This window comes from Plecotus auritus, assembly GCF_963455305.1.
Source record: "Plecotus auritus genome assembly, chromosome: 2".
Taxonomy (NCBI): Eukaryota; Metazoa; Chordata; class Mammalia; order Chiroptera; family Vespertilionidae; genus Plecotus; species Plecotus auritus.
The window spans coordinates 72012747-72025039 of record NC_137771.1 but is presented as its reverse complement, the minus strand read 5'-3'; the positions used below and the strand labels follow the sequence as shown (position 1 = coordinate 72025039).

General features: G+C 38.9%; 2 protein-coding genes and 1 pseudogene across 3 annotated transcripts in view; 2 read left to right on the top strand and 1 right to left on the bottom strand.

Annotated features, from left to right (window-relative positions):
- HFM1 (helicase for meiosis 1) overlaps nucleotides 1–12293 on the top strand; it is a gene marked incomplete at both ends in the record, with an annotated part of 94301 nt that overhangs the window by 71984 nt on the left and 10024 nt on the right. Inside the window, 4 exons of the mRNA XM_080655944.1 lie at nucleotides 4899–4979; nucleotides 5424–5539; nucleotides 7564–7643; nucleotides 8576–8679. Of these exons, the coding sequence (XP_080512070.1) occupies nucleotides 4899–4979; nucleotides 5424–5539; nucleotides 7564–7643; nucleotides 8576–8679 (381 nt within the window). The remainder of the gene's footprint in view (nucleotides 1–4898; nucleotides 4980–5423; nucleotides 5540–7563; nucleotides 7644–8575; nucleotides 8680–12293) is intronic.
- LOC308242074 (PRELI domain-containing protein 1, mitochondrial-like) lies at nucleotides 2087–2740 on the top strand (the record flags this gene model as incomplete). Its single annotated transcript, XM_080655945.1, has 1 exon — nucleotides 2087–2740. One exon carries the CDS (start codon nucleotides 2087–2089, stop codon nucleotides 2738–2740), a length of 654 nt encoding a protein of 217 aa, XP_080512071.1.
- Nucleotides 11221–11611, bottom strand: LOC308242075 (chromatin accessibility complex protein 1-like; annotated as a pseudogene). Its single transcript has one exon. The product of its transcript is annotated as a chromatin accessibility complex protein 1-like (transcript).

The following is a 12293-nucleotide window of genomic DNA, read 5'->3' as shown; positions in this document are numbered from 1 at the left end:
TTGCCTATATGGCCTATGTGCAATTGCCAGGGTGCCATGGTGGAGCTGTTTCCCTACAAACACAGGTTGACCTTTCTATTACAGTTTCATCTCTTACACTCTCTCTCTCTTACCTGAGCTCAGCCACATTGACTTTCTTTCAGTTTCTCAGTGCTTTCCCTTGTCATAGAGCTTTTGCACCTGTTACTCCCTCTGCCTGAAACACTCTTTCTCCTATCTTTTGCCTTGTTAACTCCCACTTTTACTCCTCAGCCCAGTTGTCACTTCCTTAAGGAACTGACCAGAACAAATCCCCCTGTTAACAAATAGCATTGTACCCCTCTCCTTTATAGCATTCAGAACAATTTCAATTTTATAATCCTATCTAATAAAAGAGTAATATGCAAATTAACCATCACTCACCTACACCCACCAGCCACGCCCACCAGCCACGCCCACCAGCCATTCAGGAGCAAATATGCAAATAAACCCAAGCAAGATGGCTACGACCACAGAGAGCAGGAGGGAGGCTTGTGTTTCCCCAGCAATGGAGGAAGCCAAGCTTTCCGCCTGCCCTTGCCAGCCCAGGCCTCCACTCAATGCTACAAAGTTTCAATGATAGAAGATACATAAATTCAAACAGAAATGGCAGCAGCCATGGAGCTGGAAAGAGCAGGAGGCTAGGGTTGCCCCCCGTGATGGAGGAAGCCAAGCTTTCTGCACACCCTGGCCAGCCCAGGCCTCGCTTAAGGCTACAAAGTTTCAATTATAGAAGATACATAAATACCAGTAGAAATGGCTGCCACCACTGAGCAAGCAGAAGGCTTGGCTCCAGGCTACAAAGTTTCAATTGTAGAAGATAAATAAACTCCAGGTACCAGGGCCTCTGCTTGGTTCGCTAGGCAGCATGGCTGGCCTGCAAATCACCACAGGCCCCTCTCCCAGGCCGCCCCACACCCCAAGGGAACCCCACCCTGATCCAGGACACCCTTCAGGGCAAACCAGCTGCCCCCACCCATGCACCAGGCCTCTATCCTATCTAATAAAAGAGTAATATGCAGATTGACCATCACTCCAATACACAAGATGGCTGCCCCCATGTGGTCAAAAATCCTGCCCCCATGTGGACACAAGATGGCCGCCACAAGATGGCCAGCAGGGGAGGGCAGTTGGGAGGGACCAGGCCTGCAGGGGAGGGCAGTTGGGGGGGACCCAGGCCTGCAGGGGAGAGAAGTTGGGGGGGACAAGGCCTGCAGGGGAGGGCAGTTAGGGGTGACAAGGCCTGCAGGGGAGGGCATTTAGGGGAAAACAGGCTGGCAGGGGAGCAGATAGGCATCAATCAGGCTGGCAGGGGAGTGGTTAGCGGGTGATCAGGCTGGCAGGCAGAAGAGGTTAGGGGCAATCAGGAAGGCAGGCAGGCGAGCAGTTGGGAACCAGCAGTCCTGGATTGTCCCAGATTGGAGAGGGTGCAGGCTGGGCTGAGGGACACACACCCCCCGTGCACGAATTTCGTGCACCGGGCCTCTAGTTACTATTTAATCTTTAATGTAATAGTAGTGATAACATATACACTAATATATTTATCCCTTGATTTGTAAAGTGCTTTCACATATTTGATTTTATCTTTTCATCTCTGTGAGGTAAACAGAACAGGTATTATTTTTAATCTCTATTTTTTACAGATAATAGTCCATATTAGAACTCATGTTCTCTTACTCTAGGATGCCCTATACTTTTCCACTGTGTTTTTTATGTAAATACATTAAATATAAGGCAGCATATAGTAAGCAGAGAGGGACAAAGAAAATGCCATAGGTGCTCAAAGGAAAATGAAATCAGATGGGGTGATTAGGATAGAGCTCCATGATATAGTTGTGGTTTGAATTGGCCTTGTGAGAGATGAGATCAAGAAGTAGGGCAGGTGCCAGAAGTGGCAGGCGGCCTGACAACTCCTCATGGCAGCGGCTGCTGTTGGGGTGCAGTGGGGCGGTGATTGAGCTGTTGCCTAGCGGGCGTGCGCGGAGCCCGGGCCTGGCCTCGCCTCCACCTGACCCCCGGGCTCTGCACCCCTGATGCTGCTCAGTGCTGACCCCGCCCGGCCAGTACAATGGTGAAGTATTTCCTGGGCCACAGCGTGCTCCAGAGTTCCTGGGACCAAGTGTTCGCTGCCTTCTGGCAGCGGTACCCGAATCCCTATAGCAAACATGTCTTGACGGAAGACATAGGGCACCGGAAGGTGAACCCTGACCAGAAGCTCCTGTCCCGGAGACTCCTGACCAAGACCAACAGGATGCCCTGCTGGGCCGAGCGACTATTTCCTGCCAATGTTGCTCACTCGGTGTACATCCTGGAGGATTCTATTGTGGACCCACAGAACCAGACCGTGACCACTTTCACTTGGAACATCAACCACGCCTGGCTGATGGTGGTGGAGGAACGATGTGTTTACTGTGTGAACTCTGATAATAGCGGCTGGACCGAAATCCACCGGGAAGCTTGGGTCTCCTCTAGCTTATTTGGCGTCTCCAGAGCTGTCCAGGAATTTGGTCTCGCCGGGTTCAAAAGCAATGTGACCAAGTCAATGAAGGGTTTTGAATACATCTTGGCTAAGCTGCAAGGTGAGGCCCCTTCCAAAACCCTTGTTGAGACAACCAAGGAAGCCAAGGAGAAGGCAAAGGAGACAGCACTGGCAGCTACAGAGAAGGCCAAGGACCTTGCCAGCAAGGCAGCCACCAAGAAGCAGCAGCAACAGTTTGTGTAGCCAGCCCAGACCCTGGTGTGGCAGCACACCACACCACCTGCTGCACTCCCTCTGTCCGCCCCCCTGGATTTTATTATTAAAAGTCAACTTCCAGCCTGATCTACTCTCTGGGTAGTAGGTTGGAGGTGGTATCTGTTTGGCATCTACAATGCATCAGACATGCTATCCATGTCTGAGCCAGGCCTGCTTCTTCCTGCATTGGATAGCTGAGGAGAGATTTGCCCAGGGTCACAGACAGCATGCAGGCAAAGTGGTCATAAACACTAGACTGTAAGCTCCATGAGGGCAGGGACCTTTGTTTTGTTCTCTGCTGTGTCCCAAGTATCTGGAACAATCTATCTCATAATAGACACTCAATAAATATTTGTTGAATTCAAAAAAAAAAAAAAAAAAAAAGAAGAAGAAGTAGGGCAAAACTTTGCAAGCCATAGCCTTCCTTATAGAGTATAATGTCAAAACCTTTAAACCAAAGATTTCTGGAAGCACACCTGTATTTGAGGAAATTTGGTGTTGGAGAGCACAGCAGTGGCAGAACTGTGAGTCATCTCGGGGAGTTGAGGAGTTTGAGGATTTCCACTTGTGCTGGGTGATTCTTAGAAGGGTTTAGAGAAAGCAGGGGTCAGTTCTGTATTGGGTGCTCTCAGAAAGTGGAGTGTTGGATATCTGGGTATTTTTTATCTTGGAGATGGAAGGATTAAAGAAACAGTAGTCATTTGTGTCAGCCAGAAGAGGGGGATGTTTAGTTATTTTTGTGGTTCTTGAGGGTCCTTACTAGTATCTCCAGTTTTAGAAATAATGGCACTGTAGTCTTATCTCTGTCTTCTATAGTCAGTGTGGCCTTATCTGAATATTGTTTATATTCTTCCAAAGTTGTTTATGTTCAGTTGGGAACAATATTGTTCAGCTATTAGCTTCCAGTTGCCAGGGATGTTTTATTACTTAATCGGTACCTAATACATTGACCTGCTTAGCCCTCAAGGTGTCTGGCCAGTTGCCTCATATGGTGGTGAGCAGGTTATTCATTTACTCTAGGGCAGTGGTCGGCAAACTGCGGCTCGCGAGCCACATGGGGCTCTTTGGCCCCTTGAGTTTTTAGCAAAGGCCAGCTTAGGAGTACCCTAATTAACTTAATAACAATGTACCTACCTATATAGTTTAAGTTTAAAAAATTTGGCTCTCAAAAGAAATTTCAGTTGTTGTACTGTTGATATTTGGCTCTGTTGACTAATGAGTTTGCCGACCACTGCTCTAGGGCACTATACGTACACAGTATTATCATTGAAAAAGGCTGATGAAGCAAAGACACTAAAAATGAAGAGTAAAAGGTCAAGAAAGGTTGTAAAGGTTTCAAAGCTCTTTACTATCTACATTTTTAGTTCACTTAAAATCTATGCTCTAGCAAAAGTAAACTGATTTTGTTTCTACCATTTGTAGTTTGCTGCCTTTGGATAACATGTCCTTCCCCTGGGACATCTCCCTTTGTTCCCCTTCTCAAGTCCAGATCCTTTCTGTCCTTCAAGGACGAGTTCAAATGTTTCTCCCTTCCTCCTTGTTACTAGTGAGAACTAAGATCAAGAAAAAGCCTATTTAAAATATAATAAGTGAATAAATTACATATTCATATATATTAATTCTAGTTTGGGGGATCCGGTTGGAAGCAATCTCTCCTTTCTATGAATTTATATAAAATTTCTCGTACCCCTAAAGCACTTATTTCTAACATCTATTAAATATGTGTGGTGTCCTATCTCCTAGCAGCTATCAGTGATGGCATCAAAATGCCACGAGGTTTGCTTCTTTCCTAGTTCTTCAGGCTTACATAAAAGCAGCACAAGTTTCAAAACTCCACCCTTATTCTTACCTCATTCAGGACAGGAAGTGCTGATTTACTCTATTTATTTCAGGGAAATTAACAAAAGCTTATAGATGGCTCAGTGCTGCTTGTGAAAAGCTGAGTTGCCACTAATAGTGGGACAGGACTATTATCAGAACTATCTTTTTAAAAATTACATATTAAATGGGTTAATATTGGAGGAAATGTAAAAAGTCATAGTCTTTTTGTATTTTTTGAAAGGAGAGACTAGTTATAACTTAATTATATTAAATTCATTATAATAGATGTAGTAAAAATGGGTTTGTTTATCTTATATTAATTTAGGAATGACTATCTGCAAAAAACCTGGGAACCGAGAATGTAATCATCACTGTAAAAATAAACAGACTTGTGGACATGACTGCTGTGAGTTCCATAACACAAGTTTATTTCAGGTTTTAAAAATTGAAAGGTTTTTGATAAATAGTAATTACATCCTAATTATGTGTGATATTTAAATTATGTATTTTGTAACAAATAATTTTCTTTCTCTTGTGGGCAACATGAAAAAAGTAAATATTATATTAGAAATTTTAAGGAAATTTGGCTTTCTATGAACAATACCTAAAGTTTAATCTAAAGAATCTATAATTTCTTTTTTTAGTATGAATGCTCTTTATTTCTTATTTCAGTTTATTGTTTAAAGTATTACAAATAGTAGTACATATGTCTCCTTCTTTTCCCTATTGACCTTTCCCTGGCCTCCCCTAGACACTGGGGCGGGGGGCGGCTGGCACATGCCCTCACCGCCGCCCCCCGCCCCAGTGTCTTGTGTCCATTGGTTATGCTTATATATATTTCTTTTCATAGGTAAAACTGGAGTTGCACAGAAGTCAGAAATGAAAGAGTCAGCAATTTCTTCATATTTATCTGATTTAAGAAACAGAAATGCTTTTTCATCTCTTCCTCCAGTTAAACGTCTCAAGGTTTAGTTTTAATAGCATTTATCCCTTGTTCTGTAATTAAATGTATGTGAATATTCCTTACTGAGTATCAATTAAGTAGGTAGCCACAGTGTACTTGAGGGCTTGACTAGGAATATGACCATTATTCATAACACTGTTTTTAAAGGAAAAGGTATTATAGTTCTTAATAATTAATCTGTAAGTACACATTTGGGACATATTTACAGACTTCCCTCATTAGTTTTTTTGGTTTTTTTTTGTTTTGTTTTCAGAAAGGAGGGATATGTAGCTTGGCTTGGTTCAGTAATTAAAACTAGACACTCTTGCCCTTTCCTGGCTCAGTCTATGCTGTACTGGGCTGGGAAGTCTGCGCTGATTTTGATTCATGCACCTAGATGAGTACTGAGCAAGAGCCTCCCTTCCAACTAATGAAGAAATGGGAGTTCCTACTGCTGGATAGGCTAGTCACTAGCAGATTTATTCTAAGCCTAAGTCATCATAGCCAAGGCAAAGTAATGGGTCAGGCCGCAAAATAACCAAGTCAAGAAAATGGCAGAGTGGCTATTTCTTTTCTAGGGCTTGTATAAGAATGAAGATCCTAAATCATGAGGCTAAATCAAGAGGAATATTGGGAAACAGGGAGAGGCATGCAGTTTGAAATGACTACCATCTGAGAGAATTTTTTAGCTGCTCAAGTTTTTCCTTCTTTTCTTTCATATTTATTCCATATTCTTTTTTTTTCCTTTCCATAGTCGTTGAGCACCAAAAATATGCCAAGCACTATAATAGGTGCTAAGATACAGTGGTGAATAAGATAGTTTTAGCCCTAGTTCTCATAGAGCTTACAATTGAGTGAAAGAGATAGCTAAGTAAATAGGCTTTTCCAGTATAGTATGATAGGTGATTCTGTGGCAGAAGTGTAAGATAACTTGCACTTAGATAAAAAGTGTATTTACTTCATACGTGCTAGGTCAGGAAAATATTCCTAATAAACATGAGTGAGACCTAAAGGATATATTGGCATAAGGCAAGTGAAGAGGTGGGCACCAGGGTGGTGGTAGAGAGGGATAGAAAAGTATTCTAGACGTAGAGAATATGCAGTGTTTCAGAGTTGAGAAAGAGATAGAGATCTCTTTAGTTAGAAAATTGAAGTAATACAATATGTCTGGACTTCAATTATAAGTGATGGGGGGAATGGAGAGAGATGAAGCTGGAAAAGTAAGTAGAAGCTAGATCATAAACATCTGTTTGCTATTTTAAGGATTTGGACTTTATCCTGAAAGTATTGGGAAGTCACTGAAGGACTTTAATCAGTGACATGATCAGAATTGCATTTGATAAAGTTTATTATGTATGCAATGTAGAGAACGGATTAGCAAATGATACAAAAGGAACATAAGGATTCATTAGGTGGGTTTTACAATAACGCAAACAAGATGACAGCCTAGTCTAGTGTAGTGGCAAGTAGCAACGGAGAGAAGTATAAAATATTTTCCATTGATAGAATCAACTAGCTTGGTACTTAAATGGTTATGAGGGGGGACAGAGGAATAGTTAAAGATAATGCCCAACTTTCTGGCTCAAGCAACTGGGAAAAAATGTAGGGCCTCATTGGGGTAGGAACTCTAAAGGAAAAGCAAGCTTGGAGGTATAGAGACACTATAAGTTCAATTTGGGAAATAGTGAATTTAGAGGCCTGCAATATGTCTAAAGTTTTTTTACAGACAGCTGGACAAAACTGTTTGAAAATTAGGAGAAAGAGCTAAGCTAGAAATATAGATTTGAGAGTCATTCACATGTAGATAATCAATGAAGCTATGGATGTAGATGAAATTTTTGAGAATGTGTAGAGTGAGAATAATGCCTAGTAAAGAACCTTGAAGAATATCAAAATTTAAGAAGGGCCTAAGAAGAAAATATGATTTGAGAACTAGCCTGAGTTGGTTTTTGGTCTTTATGTACCAGCAGGAATTTTACTATTTGGCTCATTTGTTAAAAGGTATTGATGTGAAATTGGTAGCCAAACTTTTTTTTTTCATTAATAGATGCAAATGAATAAATTTCAAAGTGTGGACCTTAAGGAGTTTGGTTTTACTCCAAAAGCTTCTCTTCCTAGTATATCAAGGTACAAATATATTTTTTAGTATTCATAATAAACTCTCTGTTCCTCCAAGTAGTCATTTACCCAGAGAAGGGTGGTCACTACTACTTTCAAATCATGGTAATAATTTGGTTACATAAGGTAATGACATCATAAGAGTTACATTATCTTTCAGACCCTAAACTACTTAGAACTCTACAGTTAAAGAATAGTTTAACATTCATTGAATAATCTCTTCCCTGGGAAACTATCCATTCTATATGTCATTCTATCAGGCTCTCTCTGCCTTCTAAATTTAACAGGAGACAAGAGTATAGTTTAAAAAGAGAATTCATGTTTGTGTACAAAGTCTAATCTTTTCCATTTAGTAATCCACTGTATATTAATAATACCTCAGATTTATAAAATACTTTATAATTAAAATTTTTAACTTTTATATATTATGTCTTTTGCCCTTAACATGAGGTATTTTTATTCCATTTTATAGATGAAATAACTGAAGCTCATATTCCTAGTTAATAAGTTAGCATTCTTTACCTGTGTTTTGATGCCTAGATGGCAATAATATATGTCATTTCCCATTCAGATAAGGGAATTTTATATGCAGGGATGATATTTAATATACTTAACTCATGTAGAACATGTACCAACACTACTTCAAAAGATCCTAGCTTTTTTTTCTAACAAAAAAATAGCATTAGCAACAGATTTTTAAGGCTATACATAGATAGCAGATAATCTACATATTTGGGGCATATAAAGATGACTAAGTATCTCATGATTCCATTAAAACCTGTTTTTACCCTTTACTATCCAAGCTGGTTCAGTTTATCATAGAAATGTTGAGTGAATGAACCATCCCTTTTTATTTATTTATATGAATAAGTATTTTTCAGAGTCAGATTAATTTCATTATTTTCTTTAGAATTTTTCCAGTTTTATTTATCTTTATAAAGGTCAGAATATTTAAATACACCTGAATTATCTATACTGGAGCAGAGGGATCAGCATGAAATCTGTTCAAATGTTCAACAAGAACCATCTGATTATCAAGACAAAGGTAAATTACCATTGATATTGACTTGAGAGAGAATATGATTTATCATTATTTTGGATTAACTAATAATGTTATTGAAAAATCAACATCTGAAATCATTATGATTATAAATTTAGCAACATTTTTCTCTTGGGTTACTGAACCAATTTTAAATTATTTGGGTCTGTTATTTCAGATGGTCTTACTATATCTGTCTGAGTTAAAAAAAAAAATCTTCCCTATATAGTATTGACTATTTTTATTTAAAGATAATATGATGAAAAGCTGAGGAAAAAGGGGTCTCTGGGTACAGAAGGTATTAAAATGCTGAACTATTACTTTTATATACCTTTAGAATTACTTAAAATAATTTTGTGTTTATAAAATTAGTCCAATTTTATAAAATGATTGTGTGACCTTGGGAAAATTATTTAATTTCTTTGGGCCTTGGCTTTAAAATTAAGTGATTAAATTGGGTGACCTTTAATATCTCTAAAACCTGTGATTCTTACAATTTCTGTGATATATGTGTATATATATATATAAAAGCCTAAGCGACGAGCCAACCGGTACCTATGACACGCACTGACCACCAGGGGGAAGACACTCAGCGCAGGAGCTGCCAAGCTGCGGTGACTTGGCAGCTGCGGTTCTCGGGTGACACAGCCAGAATCAGAGAGGAGGGAGTTCGATTCCGGGGTGCGTCACCCAAAAACCGCCCTCTCACAATCTGGGACCCCTCGGGAGATGTCGCAGAGCTGATTTCGGCCCGATCTCTGCAGGCCAGGCCAAGGGACCCCACAAGTGCACAAATTTGTGCACCGGGCCTCTAGTAAGAATATAATCTAATTTGTAGGATATAGCTGGTGTATAATCTAGGTTTGCCTTTTATCTGTGTTTGTTATTAAATTAATGAGATAATGCATATACATTTTTCAATATTGTGACTGGTTCATCATTAGTCTGGATTCTGCCATTAAGAGCATCATTTCTCTGGGTCATATTTAATAACCAGTCTGTTAAAACGTGTGAGAAATAATCCTGGCCATAGAGTTGTTTTTTCAGTAGCTGTATGTAGAAATGATAAGTGTAGGGTTTTCTGAAAATAATTACATGTGTGTGGACTTGGTATCTACTGCCACGCTTTTCTTTAAGCTGTCATTATGTTTCTTCTAGCCCTAATTTAAGATCTTAAGTAAGCAAGGGCTGGAGTGCCCACCACTTCTTATGACACTATGATAACCATTAGGCCCAATATAAGATTAAGAAGAATCCCCTGACCTCACCTAGAGCATTTATCCAACTTGTTCAAAGCCTGAACATCATTACAACATGCTTAGAAGGCATAAGATTTTCAACCCTCTTATTTTTATCTCCCTTCAACATATAGCCCTCTAACTTACTCCTTGTACTGCATAGCAGAGCTTATCCTTCCCTGTACTTACTTTTATGTTGTTTTCACAGAGCTTTTCTACTTTTATTTCTTTTCTACCCACTATTTCAAATCCAATTTATATATAATATAAAAGTCTCATCATGATACTTTAACCTCCAATGATAACTGTGTTGCTTAATGCTACCCCCCTTTTTTGGATTTAAAAAAATAAACTTTAAAAACAAGAGAGACAAAAAAACATCAGTGGTTGCCTGGGAATAGGGGGAAGGGTATGTGGGTATATTTGGGGTGATAAAATGACTGCTTGCTTACACAACCAATAGATGGAATATTAAGGATGCTTTTACTGGATGTAAATGACACAATTTAAAAAAAAAGAAAAGATTAAAAGGATAAGAGCCAGAAATTTACCCAATGTGAAAAAATATGGAGCTTATGGTTTTCTCTTGTGGATAGTAAAGTTACCATGGGTGTAAAGAAAGAAACAGTAAATGAGATATCTTCAATATACAAAAGGTTCTAAAATGTTTAAGAAGAATATGCTTATTCAGAGGTAATATTTCTTTTTAGATTTATGATTTGACTTGAAATTTTTCTCTGGGAATAAAAACACTAGAAATGCTTATTTTTAAGTTTCACAATTTAAGGCGTCACAGGTAATAAGGAAAGCATTAGAATAATAGAGGGTTCTAAAATTAGATCTATAGAGCATTTACTGCAAAAATACATACAACTTTAAATAAAAAAACTTTCTTTACAGTTCAAAATGCTGTATTTAGACAAATATTCAAATTTTTTTGAAATACAAAAATGTAAATGTAACATACTACATACAATGTAACAAAATGTAACATAAACTACATTGAGCTAAAACTGAATGTAGTTGTTTTTACATAACTGGTATTTAGAAGCTCTTCGAATTCTATCCCTAAATGAAAGTTAAGCAGAATTGTCTTTGGCTGTACAGACAGCTCTCTCTTTGTGCCCTCCAACTACATTGTGGGCCTGACAACTTTCCTTTTGGACATTTATGGTGTAGGTGCATCAGGCCCTGCATCCCAGGAAGGAGCATAGTATCTTCAAAACCTCTGAAAGGTGAGGAGACTGAAGGCTGGGCTAATCCAGGATCCTCCTCACTAGGTGGATTTGAAAAGCTTTTCGTTCTGGGTTTAGGATTCTGCTTCATCATCACTTTCATCATTGTTGTTATTCCCCTCCTCCTCTTCTCTCTTCTACTTAAGTATTTTTAGATATATACTAGCTGGTATCTTCTTTGGTAATATGTCTGCAAGAAACTGGAAAGTTTCTGATTCCTCTGCAGTATTTGATAAAACATTGTAAGTGCTTTCTTTTCTTTTCCACTGCCATGTCTGTAGGAATAGGTGGCTAGATATTGAACAAAGAGTTCCATAGCCTTAGCCGTGAGCAAGAGTGCTTCCTGCTTGATTCTGGACACCTCGGGCGGGGCGAGCTCTTCATGATGACCCAGATGCAGGACAGGGGCAGCGACAGGAGGCACTGCTCCTGGCACTTGTCTCTGCCCATAACCACATCCGCCATCTATCTGCCCCTCCCCTGCAGCGACTACCCCCTCTTTTGAAAGAAAGATCTATATAATATATTCTAGCTCTGCCATTTAGTAGTTGTGTAACCTTTCATAGTATACTTACCCATTTTTCTTGATACCTTCATCTGGTTATATTTTAGCATTAAATGAGATAATGAATGTAAAACTCTTATAGTATTTGGTACTATTATTACTAGTAATTGTGTAAATTATACTTTTCACACATTAGCCTTTGGTGACAAAATATACTATAAATCTATTCAAATACTGCTCTTAAGAATGTTTTTAGAAAAACATAGCAAGTTTTACTATCCGTATTTCAATTTCAAAAAGGGAAAAAGAAAAATGCCAGAAATTTTATGAGAAAGCATGTTGAATCATAAAATTTTAATTCTTCATTTTACCATGAAAGAAGCCAAGACTTTGAGAGTTTAAATGACTTGTCCAAAATCACATCTAATTAATGGCAGAACCAGAAATAGAATCCATATCTTTTGATTCCCAGTCCAATGCCATTTCTATAAATTGAAATTGACCTTTAGTTATCAGTGAAGAATTAAAAATTGAGCCAATAATATATGAACTCTTTCAACTTTCCACCCCACAACTCTGTATTTCTTTGTCTCTGTACCCATCATTAACTTTCTATTTGTCTTAAAAGAAAAGAATGATCTT